At 39.2% G+C, this 18,319-nt stretch overlaps 2 protein-coding genes across 2 annotated transcripts in view; both read left to right on the top strand.

Annotated features, from left to right (window-relative positions):
- LOC103356200 (adenosine receptor A1-like) overlaps positions 1-18,319 on the top strand; it is a 711,380-nt gene that overhangs the window by 515,175 nt on the left and 177,886 nt on the right. The gene's annotated exons all lie outside the window — the stretch shown is intronic.
- slc16a1a (solute carrier family 16 member 1a) lies at positions 7,783-16,576 on the top strand. Its single transcript, XM_008280139.1, has 5 exons — positions 7,783-8,056; positions 11,586-11,848; positions 14,225-14,368; positions 14,557-15,330; positions 15,425-16,576. Exons 2-5 carry the CDS (start codon positions 11,632-11,634, stop codon positions 15,658-15,660), a joined length of 1,371 nt encoding a protein of 456 aa, XP_008278361.1. The 5' UTR covers positions 7,783-8,056; positions 11,586-11,631; the 3' UTR covers positions 15,661-16,576.

Genomic DNA, 18,319 nt, shown 5'->3' with positions numbered 1-18,319 from the left:
CTCTGCCCTGATTTGAGGTACACACTATTAGGGGAGCTGCCGGGGCGCCTCTGGCAATAACATTTAGAAATGCTTAACAACACATCGGCAAAGCCAAGTGATGAAAAAGACATCAAACCAGCAAGCATGGATGTGGTCACTGGACAATTTCGATGATTTTTTAAAAATTCATCTTAAACAAATGTTTCATGAGGAAGAAAATCCCTGTAACACATTTGTTCAACCTGTTTCTTTTATCCTTAGAACATCTTAAATTTTCAGTAAAAACAAGTTTATCTGCAGAAATTTCAAAAGAGCATTTGTCAGATTGTATTTTGAAATAGAAGTAGGAATATACACTGTTGCACTGTTGAAATATTTTTTTTTGTTTTTAGACACATTCCCCTTTTTATTTCTGTTCATACACATTAGCAATCACTTCTGACCAGGTGCAATGATTACACACTGAGTCCCAGTTGCCCAGGTAAAACAAATTCTGACTTTGGGAAGTGACCGAAGAGTGGGACGCCCTGCCCATTGACACCATCAACAAGCTGGTGGACAGAATGCCACAATGTCTTAACGCACTGATCCATGTCAGGGGTGGCCATACTCAATGTTAGTGACTGAGTGACATTTGAAAGGCTAATATTGGACATTCTTATGCATGAAATCCCCTCAAATGTGTGTTTCCTGTTAAACTGCAAGGTTGAAAAACTGAAACAAAACACTTAGTTCTGCTGTTCAATACCCCTAATTTAGTTTAAACCTGAATACACAGTTTGCAAAAGTTATTTGTGGTTTAATTTTTACAGTGACATGTATTTATATTGTGATATCAATAAAGTTTTGAGAAGATATACATTTTATCGATCAAGAATAAATCACTGTGCCACAATCATTTCATGAGAAGAGGTTAAAAAAAAAAATAATTCCAACTTTATGGGCAACAGTGTAGCTACCCTAAGTATGGCATGTGTACAGGCTGGTCTAAATACAAAAAAAAAAAAAAGAAGCAGAAAATCAGTCCACGATTGGACATCAATGCACATACCATCAGTTCAGCATAACTTGTAGTGAGCTGTAAGTGAAGCCTTTATGGAAGGAAGCATTGTGTGGCCGGATATCTGGACAAAGGAGTGCTTGAAGTGCTCCATAAGAGAGAATATACGCTGTGTGTGTGTGTGTGTGTGTGTCTTTGTGTGTGTGTGTGTGTGTGTGTTAGACGGAAGGGAAGGAGGCTTGTAAACAAACAAAAGATCAAAAACAAGCTCGTGTAACTGAGGTATTTATCAAAAACCACTTTTGAGTTGTAGCTTCCGAGGTTTTCTATTGGTGTTTACCGCTGTGTACCATGTGGGTCTCAAAACCTGCGCGATAACATTGAAACGCTCCCTGACATGTAACAATGCATTCAAATACCCCCCAAAATGCTTTGTGATTTAATAAACCACCTCTGTGTGGGATCGCAGGAGCCCTGGCACAGACCTGTGTGCGGTTCTGTTTGTTCACATTAGGATGCACAGTCACCTTGTGTTTAGCCACACAACACAGTACAAATTAGAAAGATTAAACTGTGTTATGACTTTAATGCACTCAGGTATGTCTCGAAAACAACTGAGCCTTGTAGCTGTTGTAATCATTATCCAGGACGCATACCACCCAATGTAGACACATTTGGGTATCAAGTTACATTATCAGGTTAATTTTGAAGTTGTTTTGGACATCAGGGTTTTGTTGTTAACCTTGAAGTTACAAGTTTAGAATAAATAACTAAGAATCAGGGTCTGTATCATTAGCGCTGGTGTCAATACTACGACCTTGATTTGCGATAAATTCCTGTGTTATATTCTCACAATTTTGGGTCATCCTAATATTGCACTATATCCTGGGGCATGCAACACTAATCTAAAAAATCTTTCCAAAAAAACCAACAAACAAACAAAACTTAAAGCAGACATTATCAACAATGGACTGCATAGCCACTTGCACAAGGTGTGTCAGAAAAGTTTCAGGACTGGTGTCACAAAAGATATATTTAACTACAACTTTTCCCCTTCAAAGCAATCCCCCTGGAGTCTAACGCCCTTCCCCAGCCTTCTCTGCCACGCCGCCATGCACTCCTAGAAGGATTCTTCCAGGATCCTCCGCAGCTCCGTCGTCACAGCCATGTTGATGTCGTCCACGTCTTCAAACACAGGTTCCCTTGATGACCTCCTTGAGCTTGAGGAAGAGGAAAAAATCACATAGAGCCAGGTGGGGTGAGTAGGGAGGTTGCTCCAGCAAGGAGATGTTCTTCTCAGCCAGGAAACATCTAATGCTCAGGGTGTTGTGAGCAGGCGCGTTGTCATGGTGAAGCAGCCACGACTTGTCCTGCCACAACTCTCGCCTCTTCTCGCGCACTGAACAAAGCAAACGCCGCAGGATCTCTTTGTAGACGTGCTGGTTGATCGTCTGAAGGGGAAAACTCATAGTTTGTAGTTTGGGTTTGAAATATATCTTTTGTGACACCAGTCCTGGAACTTTTCTGACACACCTTGTATGTGAAACGGGTCTAACAAGGCAGAACATTTTCACTTGCTAAACTATTCTGATTCACTCTCAATGCTCTTTTGCAGCTGTTTTCAGCTAAAAATCTCTGATGAACTAATTGTGAACTGCAAGATCAGCACCAAACAGATGACAAAATCTGTAGCTGGTGAACACACTGCAGCTTTTAGCAGCTTAAGTGGTTAAGATTAACCTCAAGAGTTGGTGGAGACCAAACAAAAGGTAAAATCAGGATGAATATTCAGCTCAGACGGGTGACAAATGAAACAAAAAATACCTGAACACTTGACATCTACAGTGAGGGGACCTGGTGGCACCTTGCTAAGACACTTTATGTAGTTTTTTCAATTAATTTATCACCAGACTGTTTATATTAATCAAATAGAAATTAATAGATTTCCAATGAATGTTAATTTATGCTAACATTGAATCATATCAGCTGATAAATTTGCAACTGTTTCTAACATCAACTTACAGAGTTAAAATATGTACCAGTTAGATGTAAAGCTTGTGTTTTCTGCCCCAACGTGGCTATAAATCAGTTATGGCACGTTTAAAGTTCACTTAAATTATTTAAAACCCTGCCTCCCGTCTGTATTTTCTAAGATCTGTTTATGATTCAAGTTTGGACACGGTGAGATCAAGTAAAACAGACCACACATTTTGTGTGAAAACACTGCATTGTATCCCGGTGTGATGAGTGTTTTGCCTCAGGTCTCAAGGACCTAATAAGTGTGTTATATCCTTTAGTAAGCCATTCAGGAGAGTAATGTACCCTGAACTGCTTTCCTGAGCAAATGATGCATTGCCGTTGAAGCCCAAGCTGGACAGACCTTCAGTCACTTTCAGGCTCAGTGTCTCAGAGACTCTGCTGCTTGGCCTCGTTCCACAGTAGAAAATATCTGCCAAAACAGTTTTTCAGTCCTGGAAAGGAACAGAGAAAAACGCAGAGTGTGTATATGTGAGTGGTGGTGTGGAAGATGGTGGCAGTGGTGGTTGCGGCAGGACCTTTTTACACATTGTACCAGGTGAGACCTCTCCTGTCACTGTAACTTGCACGTGCGAGCTAATTGGCTTTTGCAACATGATGTCCTCGCCCTGACCCTTATGAAAACCTCGCTCGCTCTGTTCAGCCAGCCAGGATTTACTCCACTTTCATCTGTAACACTTTGCCTGACCGAAAGGTAATTGCCGCTGACTTTTGACCTGTGAGTGTCAGCTCCGTGGGCCACAGTAAATCACATTCAGTCAAGTCGAAACTAGACGTGATGCATTGTTTGTTTGGTTCCCATTTATAATGCTAGTTTCTAAAATGACCAACTTTATAATACACCTTTTTCTTTTCTTATATGGAGTCCATACAATAAAAGAACAAGGTGTATTATAAAATTGGTCATTAAATATAAAATTAAAATTAAATATGATCTTCTACATTATAGAAGATCATATTTAATTTGAAACATCTGAGTAAAAGAAAGGGCTACATACTGTACACTTAGGGAGGGAAGGTGTACGGTAAGCAAAGCACTGCATTCGGAAACAAGGCAGCCTACAGGAAAATTAGTCTCAGTAATGAACAAAGAACAGTGGTGGTGTATGCTGACTGAGAATGTCCTTGTTTGATTGAGAACATATAGCGCTCTCACTGCAGCTTATTATACTGTATAGGAGCTGTGTTTCACATAGCTGAGCTAATCAATTTTAATCCCTCTGATAATGAATAAGGTCTTTTACAGGAGTGGTTCCTAAACCCCAGGCTCGGGACCTCAGAACATTTTCTGCCAAGAGCAGAGAAGAATAATGACCCGTCCAAAAAAAGCAGATAATTGAAAAATGATAATTCTCTAACTTTATAGGCTTCTGTTTTTATTCATCGCTCCATGTCATCCCCACAGCAACAGACAAGTTATTATGAGCTAAAATAGGTCATCATTGCATGTGGTCATCAGTCTATCATTATCGTCATCCACTTAGATAAATACTCTTTTAGGTACAGCATGTTCCAAAGTGCTTGTCGGTTGGCCAGACATCATGAAACACCTCCGGTGAACAGTCACACTCTCTTAATGCATTGATTGGCCAGGTGTGAAGTCTTGTCTTTAGTTTTATTCATCACTGATTGCACAACTATTTCTGTCACACTGAACAACGTGCGTACAACTGCATGATTGTTAGTGTATGCTGCTGAAACCAAGATGCATCCTGGTTGTTACTTTACTGTACAAAGGCTCTATTTCACATTGTTGCACTGCACTTCACCGCCGGGACTGAAAATCTTTTGTTTTGTTGCTGTTAGCAATTTATATAACCTGCAGCCTAATTAGTAAAACATAAAACCCTGATTAACCATGACCCCCTGCATGGCCATAAACTTCTCTGGTTCTTGATCGCTTATACAATGGGATTAGAACAATTAACTCCCAAGGCAACGACAGGTCTGACACGTAGACACAGACAACCAGCTATTCTGGGATGGGAGGAGGAGAGAGACGGTGATGTCATTGTCCCTGAGTCTTTGAGTGGAGAGTTGCTCACAGAGCACGATTATGCTGATAAAACGAGCAGGTTCTGTATTTCCATCGAGCATCTGCATTACAGAAAATACTATTATTCCTTTAGAGGGATTAGATAAAGACAGAGATTGCACAGATCATCGCAGTTCACACGAAAGATAAATTCATAGAAACAAGAGATATGTATGCTGAGGTGATATGGTTTAATCTGACAGAAGCTCTTGAATTCTTTTTTGGACTGAAAGCAGAAATGGCATCTAACAGTGACGGTGCATGCGGAAACAAGACTAACAGCTACAGCCATGCTAACAGCTCTGCAAAGGTGCACTGAAGCAGAACAGTGCTTTGAGCTAATGGTAACGTGAACCTCAATGGTGATGATAGCATAGTGATTTTTTTAGCATGTTTAATATGTGCTGCTTTTTATATTTTAGTTTAGTGTGTATCTTGCTAATTAAGACAAAGCACGAAGTACAGCTAAATGCAGGTCATAAACCAAAGTATTGGACATATTTTGACCTTGTGATGGTGCTAGGTGTCATTTTATCAAAGTTTTTTAATTGCATCCTTATGGAACCATGAATGCTTTCATTAAGTAGTTATTGAGACTTAAAAAAAAAACAAAAAAATAAACAGTAACGTTGCTTTCCACTGCAGGAGCTTGCGGCAGGTGCAAGGTGGTGAGAACTTTTACAGAACTGACCCTGTAATTGGCCTCTTCAGACTTCCATTGCGGTATAGGATCTGACAGCTCCGACCACAGCGTTAGTGCACCAAAGCAGCAACAAGTAGTAGCTACTGCACGCAACTCTAGTTCTATGACCATGAAGGAAATGGAACAATGGACGGCTTGTTATATCTACCTGTGTGGTGAGAAGACCGTTGCTCTACAAGAACAGCAAGACACTACAAAGATTCTCTCAGAAGGTTAACCAGTCAGTCTCACGTCCTGCAGAGAAGGTACTTTTTTCTACCCCCAAAAATGGTCCTGAAAGAGGTTCCACAGGGTCAGTTCTTGTGATTGAAACACACACAAAGGTTCCACAAGCAGTGGAAAAGAGCCTATAGTGTCAAACCTTATGGATGGAGAAAAAGTCAGAGAATCTCAAAAGTTAATACGATTCTAATTCTGGGAGTCCTCGTGTGTCTGTCACATACACTGAAACAATAGAATTGTTTGAACAACCTAAATAAATTGCTTCAGTTGTGAACACGCAATTGAAATAAAGTTATCCAGATAAAGTTAGCAAGTAAAATGAATGCCATCGGGTTAAGTTAGATGTGCCTAAATTGTTTGATTCCTCTTAAATGAACGTTTCTTAACTTTAAGGAAAGTCAACGTGAAGCTTCCAGTTTTTCCAACCGAAATATTCGCTTCGCACTAATGTAAAATGTAAAACACAATTTTGTCATTAAACTTATCGTTCTTTCCTGGTCTTTATTCTGGAATCATACTTAATGGAAACTGTGGTTGGGGTGCAGCAGAAAAATCCGAATAAACATCGATGTCAGATGCGCAATGCTGAAAAAGTAGCAAACCTAATTTTCACACTTTTGTTGAAATTCCAAAATCAGTTCAAAGGCACAAAATGCAATTTTGTGTTGAAAAAACCCACAGAAGTAAACCGAAGTCACCAAAGCAACAAGACTTATTCAAAATAAATTACTTCAACTATAGATCAAATACACCTTTTAACAGTGTCGGTAGTGGGTTATTTCAGCAAGAATGTGAAAACTCTGATGTGCTACAGTAAAAATCAAGTTATCCCAAGATTCATCTTCATCAAACCCTGTGCAAAACTTCATGGCAGTTTATCAAATAGTACCAATACCACTAACATGGCTCGAAAATTTAAAAAAGTATGTGATTAGAGATTTAACCAGAAGTGTCCGTGTTTTTACAAATATATTTACTTAAAGTTTGTGGAAGTGTGTGTGCCTATAAGCATGTGTGTGTGTGTGTGTGTGTGTGTGTGTGTGTTTGTATGTTTGCGCAAGTGTGCAAAAGAATGTTTTTGTCCCCAATCCATTTCCATTCTTCACACAACGCACTTGTGAATAAATTCCAGCCCAGGAGAAAACACTGAAATGTAGGTGTTGCTCTATTGCATCCTTTGTTTGAAAAGCAATAAAAGTGTTGGAGTAGAGGGGAAAAAAATGAGGTGAACGACATAAAACAACTTAACAAAGAGAAATAACGTTTCTAGGGTGTCAAGAATTTGAGGGCACTTTGCTGGTACACGTTGTTTCAATAACCTCTTGTGCTCGGGCCTTTCCTTTCCCAGACCCTGATTCGGGCTCATTAATAGCTCCACAGGGACTTCGGGAGGAAGGCTCAACCAGGACTGACCCTTGAAGTGGTCAAAAGTCTTTCTTTCAGGTGGTCGAGGTTAACAATGTCTGTTGTTTAAGTGAAACCAATTTTTTATAGCTGCAACTTCCAATATTCAATTGAATAGCACTGATAAATCAGCTAACATAGGAAATAAACATCTAAGAAATCTTATCTCATCTCTTAGCATCGTATCTCTTCGGCTGCAGACATTATCCTATATCCTCACAGAGCACACGTACTGTAGGGCTGTTCATTGAATTACTCCTGACCTTGTGCGTGAGCTCAGCACATGACAGAGGGGCGGAGAAAGCATTGTAGGGGCATGGCACAAAGTCCCTCACAGCCAATAAGAACTTGACTGACTTCACCATTTAGTAGCATAGTTTCCAGATTGTCCAGCTGTTTGACCTGAGCACTGAATGAACTTTTCAAAATTTCTTTTTATTTTTTTTTTACTCAGTGGAAACAGATGCAACTTTTGGACTCTCATAGGGGATAGAGACCCATAGATCCCATCTGGAATATCTGTAATACATATGCAGTAATACTTTTTTGTTTTTATTTCATACATATTCAAAGCTGCTCAGTCCCATTCAATGATGTCTGCACTGTGTTAATGTGCTTCAAGACTTTGTTCTGTGCAGAGCTCATCTGCTCCTGATCCAGAGCTCCTGCCAAGGTAAGATGCTTGATGCAGACACGATGCACATGCCACATTTGTCAGACATCACTTTAAAAATAATTACTTGCTTAAAGAGTCTTTTTTTTTTAACCAGTTATCAATGGGGAAAAAATGTATTCTTTGTCGGTGTAATAACAAAGCTTATTATGTGAGTGTGTGCTTTCCCTGAGCAAATATTTAACACAGTGTTCTCATGTATAATTAATCAGACAAATTCACTAGTTCTAATAAGTGATATTAGATATCTGCGGTCAGAAGAGGCCCAAAGCATGGCTGCAGGGAGAATGAATGAAAACTCCTTTGCTAGAAGCACAAAAATTTAGCCAGAGATGTAATATTTTATGTTCTCTCAGCATCACAAAAGCTACTTTTGCTGTTACTCTAGCCAACTGAACTGTCTATTTTGAAAATTATCATCACCAGTTCAACCAAAAAACGTAAATCTAACTTTAGTAAACCAAACAAGTGTTCTGCTTGACACCCACTTAGAGTGGATCTGTAGAAATTGGACTCTTGAATGATATTTTGGTACAGGTAGCAGCCGCTTTAAATGCCAAACTTGGGGTCAGCGCTGCAACAAAGTGAACCATGTCCGGCAGATTAATTTAAAATGAATTAGTTAAAGCAAGTCAGCCTTGTAACCTTTAAGCACAGACACCAAATGTGGTTTTTACTCCCACTAAAGTCCTCCGCTGAGCTCGTTCTGCTTTGTGCTAGTATGCATGTGTTGTCAAGTGGCACTTTCAGGCCGCCCACTTTGACTACTTTATTTAGATCTTAACAGTGTGAGGGGGGTTTGCGCTCTAGCTTCTGCCCATTTGTTGACTTATTTCATTTTTCTACCTGGCTTAAATGGATCGACTCTGCAGTTTTTACTGAATTGCTTGATACTTGGCTCTCCATTTTATAGCCAAGCAATCAATCCTTAGTATGAAATTATCTGTTTTATTCATTATTTCTGCAGTTTTACCATTTTATCAAGGGGGTCCTGTCTGTCTTAACTCGTTCCTCCATTCATCATCTAATGTCAACTACTGAATTTTTCATTCTTTAAAAATAGAGACAACACTGTCTCTGCTTCTAGTAAAGGACATTTCCCCAGCATGCTGTCATATTTGAGAGCCAGCATACCCACTGAAAATGTTTTAACTCACCTTTCTTGTAAATTTGCAAATCAGTTTTCAAAGTGAAAAAGGTGACAATGCACTTTTCTGTTTGGACTTAATTATTTTGTCATCATCAATTTGACATTTCTGACCTACGCCCCAATAAAAGACACAAGCCTAAGGACCAACAGGCAGTCAAAATAAGCCTGAACTGAAAACATAAAGAGAGTTTCAGTGCAGCACAGGCACTAAAAATGCTTTAACTCATATTTCTTGTTAATTTTGAGACCAATAAGTTTTCAAAATGGAAAAGTGAGAAGCATGAAGCAATATGGGGAGGAGGTCAAAACATGCTTAATAGAACTGGAGGCAACACAAACAAAGAATCAGCTATGAGAAACTTTGCAATTATTGCAAACAGTTCAGTTCAGTGTGTATGTGTAATAACTTACTTGATACCACTTTGTCTGAGAGTGAGACTGAGAGCACACCATCAAAGTACAGAGCTGCAGGAAGAACACATTTAATCAGACTGAAGGTAAAGGGAAATGGCAAACCATAAGGAAATAATGACAGCATTTAGCGCTCCTCAAAAACACCAACTGATATGTTTACCTTTCTGTTTATATTAAAAATTGTCTGAGAGGAACTTTACGCATATCATCATACACTGACAATCTGTATACTGAAATATGTTATCTTTAGTTATCATAAATATGCGCATTTAATAAGATTCTCCAGAGTGGTTGCTATTTGATTATTCCAAGTGACCCACCACTAATGAAGAAGAGAGAAACCGCAAGTTCTTATTTCTCTTCCACAACCTATTGCATCTGTAGAATAATGCAGAAGGCACATTTACAGCTGCACAGCAGCAGCTAAAATCCCAGCTCAATAACAAAAGTTCTTTAATGCATTAAATATTCACTACTTGCTGCACACAACTGGCTTATCCAATAAGTTTTCAGAGCACTAAACCAATTCATCAACCAAATCAAGTCCTCCTTGGCTGAAAAACACTATATCATCACCCACTCTAGAGCACAGCACTGAGTTATTGAGCAGCGTGGATTCAACCTGTGTTCACGGTCTGATCGATGCTCTCTCTGGATAGTCTCCCCTGTGTAAACAATACAGTAAGTTGTTTGACTCTGCAGATGGACTCGTATTCGTCACCTCTAAAGTGAAACTGTGGGAGATCAGCGGATGGGAGCTCAGTGAATACATGCAGAGAGCAATTCAGAGCAAAGCAAGCCCATAAATGGCATCCTTGATCTTAAACTCTGTCATTGACATAGGAAAATGTTTTTCAAAAAATCTTGTTTCTTTTCATATACTCATTAGGTATCAGAAAAGCAAGGGTACACAATATAACATGTAGGCCTTCATATAAGGCATGTAGTGTACGTTGCATGGAGAATGTATGCAGTAAAACTAGCAAAAGGCCTCCAGACAGTGTTAAAGACAGTTTGGACTGTTAGTTTAAGATCAGAGAGCATAAGATAGATGAAAACAATAAAGATCAATAGTGTCGGACAGAAGTTAACATGTGTATCGTCTGCATGATAAGTAAAATCCTTTTCTGAAAAATTCAAAAGCTGACACTCACTTAGTGGTTTAAAAGATTTTTTAAAATGTCTAATATTGTGGAGTTTAAGGGTGAACGGGGTTACACGTCACAGGTTTGCTTTTTAAAATGTCTGGTGTCTGTCATTGGTGTGTATGAACGTTATTTTTTGTCCTCACTTTTGTCTACACCTTTGAAACGCTTGAAATCAGCAGCTTTTAAAGTTTTTAAATTTGCATATCGACACCTTTGGCAGCAAACACAACCTTTGCAATGGTTTAATGAGAATTGAGTGCAAACTGTTTAAAAAGAGGGAGTGCAAAATCTAATTTACAGTACAGATTTCAAAGGGAAAACTGAAGGCAGGAATTAGGGAACTCAAACTGCAAAAATGAATCATGTCTATGAACAGCCATGATTCAGTGCTACCAATTAAATATCTGTTGATGAAATTATGCCTAACCATTTGCAAGGTTCATTACAAGGATGTATGAAACAAGATGATCTTAAATACAAAGTTGGACTGTTGCTGATATATTCCATTCTCAAATTTGATATAAAACTGTTGATTTGATGTCAAATATTACAAAGCTGAGGACCAAAAACTAAGTATCCCCAGCATGCACAAGAATCAACACATCAGTTTGATACATTTATTAATGTAAATATTTGAAGTCATTCCATAATTTATTTATTGAACAATTAGCACTCTGCTGTTTGAGTGTTTTCAGCAAGTTTTTCTGAAAAAAAAAAAAAACGAAAATTAACTAAAAATAAAAATGAAAAATGTGGATGTTTGAGAAGTACAAAAAACTAACCAAATAAATGTCTTTGTTGCTTCTTCTCTCTATAGTAGCTGTGAAACGTGTTGAATTCGAAGAGGAGTTTTGTGAGGAAAGATGGCGCCTGCCGTTGGTGGTCCTCAAGGCTACACACCACCTGAGGGTGGCTGGGGATGGATGGTGGTGGCCGGGGCCTTCATCTCTATTGGCTTCTCCTATGCATTTCCCAAGTCCATCACTGTCTTTTTCAAAGAGATTGAGGTGATCTTCAATGTGACGAGTAGCCAGGTGTCCTGGATCTCCTCCATCATGTTAGCGGTTATGTACGGCGGAGGTGAGCTAAAACCCACGACAAGCTGCCGAACATGACTTTGCTAACACTTGACATTTAGCACATCAAGAAGATTTATAGATTGAATCAATTTCTGGCTCTTAGAGCGACTGTAAAAGATTTATTCCTGCAGTGTTCAGTTAAAAGCCGATCCATTGCTTTTTGCAGGAACGCTTGCTTACAATGTAGCCTTTCAGTCTCAGTTTGTCCACAAAGAGGCTTCGGTTTCTGATAATTATAGTGCAGATTAAAGTAAACATTTCATACTGAGATAAAACAATACTGTAACTCCACTATTGAAGTGTTGTTGCAACATTATCTGTCTCTGGAGAACATGAATGGGTCTTCGCCTTGAATACCTGCAGACTGTTTTCCTTTGTGCTTTGAGAGTGGAAAACCATCAGGGGGTTTTGATTTGTGTTCCTGACTGATGAGATAAATGAGACACTGGGTGATGTCACACAGGTCTGGTCAGTCAGGTAATGATAAGGCCCTATTCAGTTGCATGATATTCAACACGGAGAGAACAGAGTTCAAAGAAGCTCTGTCTTTTCCCACAAGACCGTCTGCTCTGAAATCAAAACACTTCTCTTTGCTCTAATGTGTGTTAAACTGGAAAAATGATGACACAGGCATCTAATCTCAGGGAAGTTTGAGGAAAGTTGCTTTCGTGTGGCCTACATCATATAAAAAAAAAACTTTGTATTGAATGTTCTATTCTGGCCAGAGTGTAAAACGTTTTTGTGAGAGTTATACCCAATACAAAAAAAGTGGACTAGCCTTGTATTCTTTGCATCATGTCCATAGTTTTGAACATATTACATCAAAACATACCTGCTTATTATATTTCTGCTACATTAATCCTCTAAAACCAAATCGCCACGTGTTTGTTATTTACTTACAGCAGTACTGCATTCCAAAGGAGAGCAAAGCATCACATTCAAGTTAAGCCCTGATTATGAAGTGTCGTGTTTCCTGTAAAAGAATCAAGGCTGCTTATTGTTCAGCAACATATTCCCTTAACAAGTAGCTGCAGAGTGACATGCAGGCATTAGGAACAGTGGTTAAAGGTCACTGTGGTAAATGATAAGAATATGTGATTGCTCTTAATTTGTCTTTTACAGGGTGTTATTTAACGAGATGTATCTGTGCCAACGCATAACTGATCAAAGCTGTGTTTGTATTTCATTTCATTGTATTTCGATCTACATGTTCAAGTGTGTCTTAGCTTATGCAAACATTTCGATATAAATATACCCAGATGAAGGCAAGGTAATTGATATTTTAGAGTAAAGGGAGTAAGGGAGTCACTGCTGCGAGTAGACGTCAACTGAATCTGTTGCCGTCTGTATGTTAAACATTCTGAGCACATCAGCAAGAGAAGTTCATTAACGGCCTACTGTTGCGTACCTCTGTACTCCTTCAATTTTTGATTCATTACATTCATAATATTCTACATTGGTTTGTCTCCAACCTTTTTATCCTAAGCAACCCTCCCTGCAAACAGAAGGAAAGAACTCATTGTTTGTGCGGAGACTGCCTGCATTACAATTTTAAAACCCTTTGTCTTGCACCGTGCTGGCAAATGAGTCTGGACAACCTCTAAACAAAAACTGTCAGTTTCCATTTAGGTTCACTGGGTAGTGCAGGGATTTGGCAGGAAGGCAGAAGTGTCTTCCATGTGGATCCTCATACTCATTTAGGCTGGTTGTTATAAGTTGTAGATGGAGATGGTGTTTTGCGACCTGAACCCTCCTTGTGTTTTAGTCATTTGTCTACAAGTCATAGTCATTTTCTTGAACCGATGTCAAATCCAACATCCTTGCATCTTATTAAGTTGATTTATTGTCACCTCATTTAGTCAGTCTTTCTGTGAAAATGGTGCACTGAGTGCCAAAACTGCCAAAGATGCATGAAAGAAGATTTCAATTGTTATTTTAACCCACAAGCATGCATTAGTACCAAAATTTCCCCCAAAGCACACATGCTAATACCTCCACCCACTTGTCTGAAATGAGATACTTCCAATAAGCATTTCAAATGTGTTTGGAGTCCATTTCAAAGAATTCCCAAACAAATTATTTCTCTGTCATTTTTTATGAATCTCTGAATCAACTAAATGATCATTTCATTGCAGCTTTCGTGGTTTTTCTGACAGATCGCATTATTAATGGCATGAGAACACATCTACTGCAGTGCAGCACTGACAAAAATGATTGCAGAAGTTGTTTGAATTTGCTGAGCCACCGCTGTGGCACTATAGCCCTCTGGTGGTTAAATGTAGAGCACTGCATGTGACTAGGTTAAAAAAAAACACATCATCTTTCAGTATTTAATAACATGTGTGTGAATATTCGTGTATTGTTCTTTTTGCTTCAGGTCCAATCAGCAGCATCCTGGTGAACAAATATGGGAGTCGGCCGGTTATGATGGCAGGAGGATGCCTTTCTGGATTGGGGCTTATTGCTGCCTCTTTCTGCAATTCTGTTGAAGCACTGTACTTTTGCATTGGTGTGGTGGGAGGTACCTAATTTTAACTTTCTATATTTTAAAGTTTGGTCATGACTGATCAATTTTTTTCACTGTGCACTGTTGCCATCTAGTGTTCGTCAAAAATAAAACACCCGGGATGACTGTGAATCTCCAAACACTATTTTAAGCTCAGACCTTTCTTTTTATTCAGTTGCACATGTTTTAATTGATTCTTTCAGGTTTGGGATTGGCCTTCAACCTCAACCCTGCCCTCACTATGATTGGAAAATACTTCTACAACAAGCGGCCAATTGCTAACGGGATTGCCATGGCCGGCAGCCCTGTCTTTCTCTCTACTTTGGCTCCCCTTAACACCTGGTTCTTTGACCGGTTTGGCTGGAGAGGGAGTTTTCTGATCCTGGGTGGCCTGCTCTTCAATTGCTGTGTCGCCGGTTCCCTCATGCGACCTATAGGACCAAAACCCAAACCTCCAGAGAAGACTACTGAGAGGAGGACTGTGGTGCAAACCATTAACAGCTTCATCGATCTTTCTTTGTTCAAGCACCGTGGCTTTTTGCTCTACATCGTGGGCAATGTTATCATGTTTTTTGGTCTCTTCGCACCACTGGTGTTCCTCTCCAATTATGCCAAGAGTAAAGATATCCCGAGAGAGAAGGCTGCTTTTTTACTGTCTGTGCTGGCTTTTGTTGACATGGTTGCCCGGCCCTCAATGGGCATTGTGGCCAACACCAAGTGGGTCCGGCCCAGAATACAGTACTTCTTCGCTGCCTCAGTGCTGTACAATGGTGTGTGTCATGTTCTAGCTCCAATATCAGTAGACTACAAAGGCTTTGTTATTTATGCCATCTTCTTCGGGTTTGCTTTTGGCTGGCTGAGCTCAGTGCTGTTTGAGACCCTAATGGATCTAGTGGGAGCCCAGCGCTTCTCCAGTGCTGTTGGGCTGGTCACTATTGTGGAGTGTGGTCCTGTATTGTTAGGGCCCCCATTGCTTGGTGAGTACATCGCACATCATGAGAAAAAAATGATATATTACTTTGTAGTTTACCAAAGCAACAATGAAAAAAATGGCTTTTTTTGTCCCTACAGGAAGGTTCAAAGACATCTACCACGATTACAAGTACACGTACCAGGGCTGCGGAATCCTCCTCATTGTCTCCAGCGTCTTCCTGTTTGCGGGAATGGGACTGAACTATCGACTGCTCAACAAGGAGAAAAAAGAGGAAGAGAGGAGGGGCAGGATGGGAGTTAGAGAACAAAAGTCCAACAGGGACAATGCCGCCAAAGAGGTGGCAGAGGCTAGGAACACAGAAGACACTGTGTAATGTTCTGCACCATGTCAGCTTACTTATTTGTTCAATTCTATGTCATCAGAGAGGTGGATATTCATGAAAAATAGATGCTTCTGTGAAACAGGCCACACCAACATTCCTCTTCTGTTTCATAATGCATTGTTTTTGAAGACTACCACAGAAATCATAGTCTCACTTGCAGTTCACTTTGAAATATGTGCACACCTATTAAAGCCCTTTACACTCTAATAAACAATCCACATGAAATACCTCTTATATTCGTATTGAGAATGGTAAATGTGTTTATTAGACTGCTAGTCTTTTATTTTACTTATGGGAGTCGAGTTATTCACAATAACTCTTCTTTAATTTTGCTGGAGCACATTATATATAGTATTTTAACCTTCTAAGATGTACTGGTTATTTTGCACCAGTGCAGAGCTTTATTTTTCAAAAGAGACATTTTCTCTGTCAAAGTGTGTAATTACAGTTTGCACAGCAATTTGCTTGCCACGCCATCTCTCAAACATTTCATTTATAAAAACATTTTTCTCTTTTCAAAGACCTGACAGCACAGTGCATTTTTTTTAGGGTTTGCAAACATCCTTCTTGTCACTATAATGAGGTTTATTCCACAAATATATTAATGCTAATTTTCAATTTCTCTTTGAAATGTGTTTTGCTGGTCCATTTTTAATACTGGATTATGTCAGTTATAAATAATTCTGAGGACATTAAAACCTTTTGCATAGCTTTGTGTGTTAACATGATAGGAAAATGTGCCCTGACTGCAAGTTACTACATACATGTGTATATACATATATATATATGTGTGTGTGTGTGTGTGTGTGTATATATATATATATATATATATATATATATATATATGCTATACAGACATGAAAGACATGAGAAAGTCAAATAAATGACACTTTATTTGACAACAATATCCAAGTCTACTGTGTTTTGTGCTTCTCAAAAATCAGAGACAGGAAAAGGTTAGCTCTTTAAAGATGTGCTGACAGTATTTGTTCAAAAGTGACAACATAATATAGCATGTTAGATTATGTTAGATGAAGAACATACATTATTAGGTTTCCTGTACAGGCATTTATTAAGACAAATGTCTGTACAGCACTGAGTCAGACTGTCAAATTATGCTCTTGCCTCCTCACACAGAGCCAAGTGGCCTTAATTAGAATATTGGCGAGACTGTAATAACTTCTGATTATTTTTTCACTGATTGAACACTGTAGTCTTAACATGTGCCAAACCGATTATGTGGTCGTGATGGTTTCAAAGACACAGATTAGTGCAATGCTGCTCTCCCTATTAAACAGTGGCATTCAACCAGCAGAACCAACACATCTCTGTGCTAAAGGCCACCTGTGAATGAGATTCTACATGCATCACCTTTCCCCCTTGTCCAATTAGTGTATCTCTGCTAATAAGAGCTCATTTGTAGTAATTGTAAAACAAACGTGAGGAGACACATATTGTGCTTTTAAACTCAGCAAATGCCTTTATATATATATACTGGGTAATGAGAAAGGGCTGCAAGGTGGCGCAGCTGGTAGCACTGTTGCCTCACAGGAAGAAGGTCACTGGTTTGCGTCCCGGTGAGGACACCCGGGATCTTTCTGCATGGAGTCTCCATGTTTTCCCCGTGCAGCGTGGGTTCTCTCCAGGTTCTCTGGCTTCCTCCCACACAGTCCAAAAACATGTTGAGGTTAACTGATGACTGTAAATTGTCCCTAGGTGTGAATTTGAGTGTGTTTGCAAGGTTAGTATCTTGCTTTGGAGGAAAGCGTTCAGAATTAAAATGTGCACCTGAACTATTATTGTCCTTTATTTGGGTTTTTATTATTATTATTATTATTATTATTATTATTATTATTATACAGGCAAAAGTACAGACACATGCAGAAAAGACATGAATTGGTGCATAAAAATGCCCCAGAATTCAACTATTTGACACTCAAAACATCTCAAAAACCCCCAGACCTCCTGTTTAATTAGCTTCCTGCAATGTTCAAACAAAACCTAGAGTTTACTTGAGGTTTCATTGGTTTTAAGTCCCAAATTCAAATAGTTTTTTGACCTGATGGTTGAAGGGTTATGCTGTCAGAGCCACTGCACTGCAGTGAATAAAGAATATACAGCAGTGACTGCAGTATATCCTTTATTTTATTTATAGATTTTATTTATCATATTTTAATATTTATTATTTATGTGCAAGTTAAGCACTGCTAACTTAAGTTCTGTGCTACTTAAATAGCGAATATATACAGTTACATTATGTTAACACAAGTAAACCGACGTCCGATAATGGATGCACCCTGTCGAACAAGCGGAAATAAACCGTCGACCGGAATCCTCGCTCGCGCTCGCGCAGAGTCGACGAAAACCCACCAACGGCTCAACCGGTTAAGGTGAATATATCGTTTTTTTACGTTTAACACAAACGACAATAACAAGGTAAATATCCGACTATTGTTTAGAAGAATAGCGTCCTGACCCGTGATTGCTTTGTTGTTGTTTCGTAATAATTAAGCCAATATACTGAAGCTAGCCGTTAGCCATGCAAGTAACACCGGTTAATATCCAAGCTAACTAGCTAGCTCAGTGGTCGGCAACCTCAAACACTCAAAGAGCCATTTGGACCCGTTTCCCACAGAAAACAAAACCACAG

This window comes from Stegastes partitus, unplaced genomic scaffold, assembly GCF_000690725.1.
Source record: "Stegastes partitus isolate 25-593 unplaced genomic scaffold, Stegastes_partitus-1.0.2 Scaffold5, whole genome shotgun sequence".
Taxonomy (NCBI): Eukaryota; Metazoa; Chordata; class Actinopteri; family Pomacentridae; genus Stegastes; species Stegastes partitus.
This window is presented reverse-complemented; position numbering and strand designations above follow the sequence as displayed.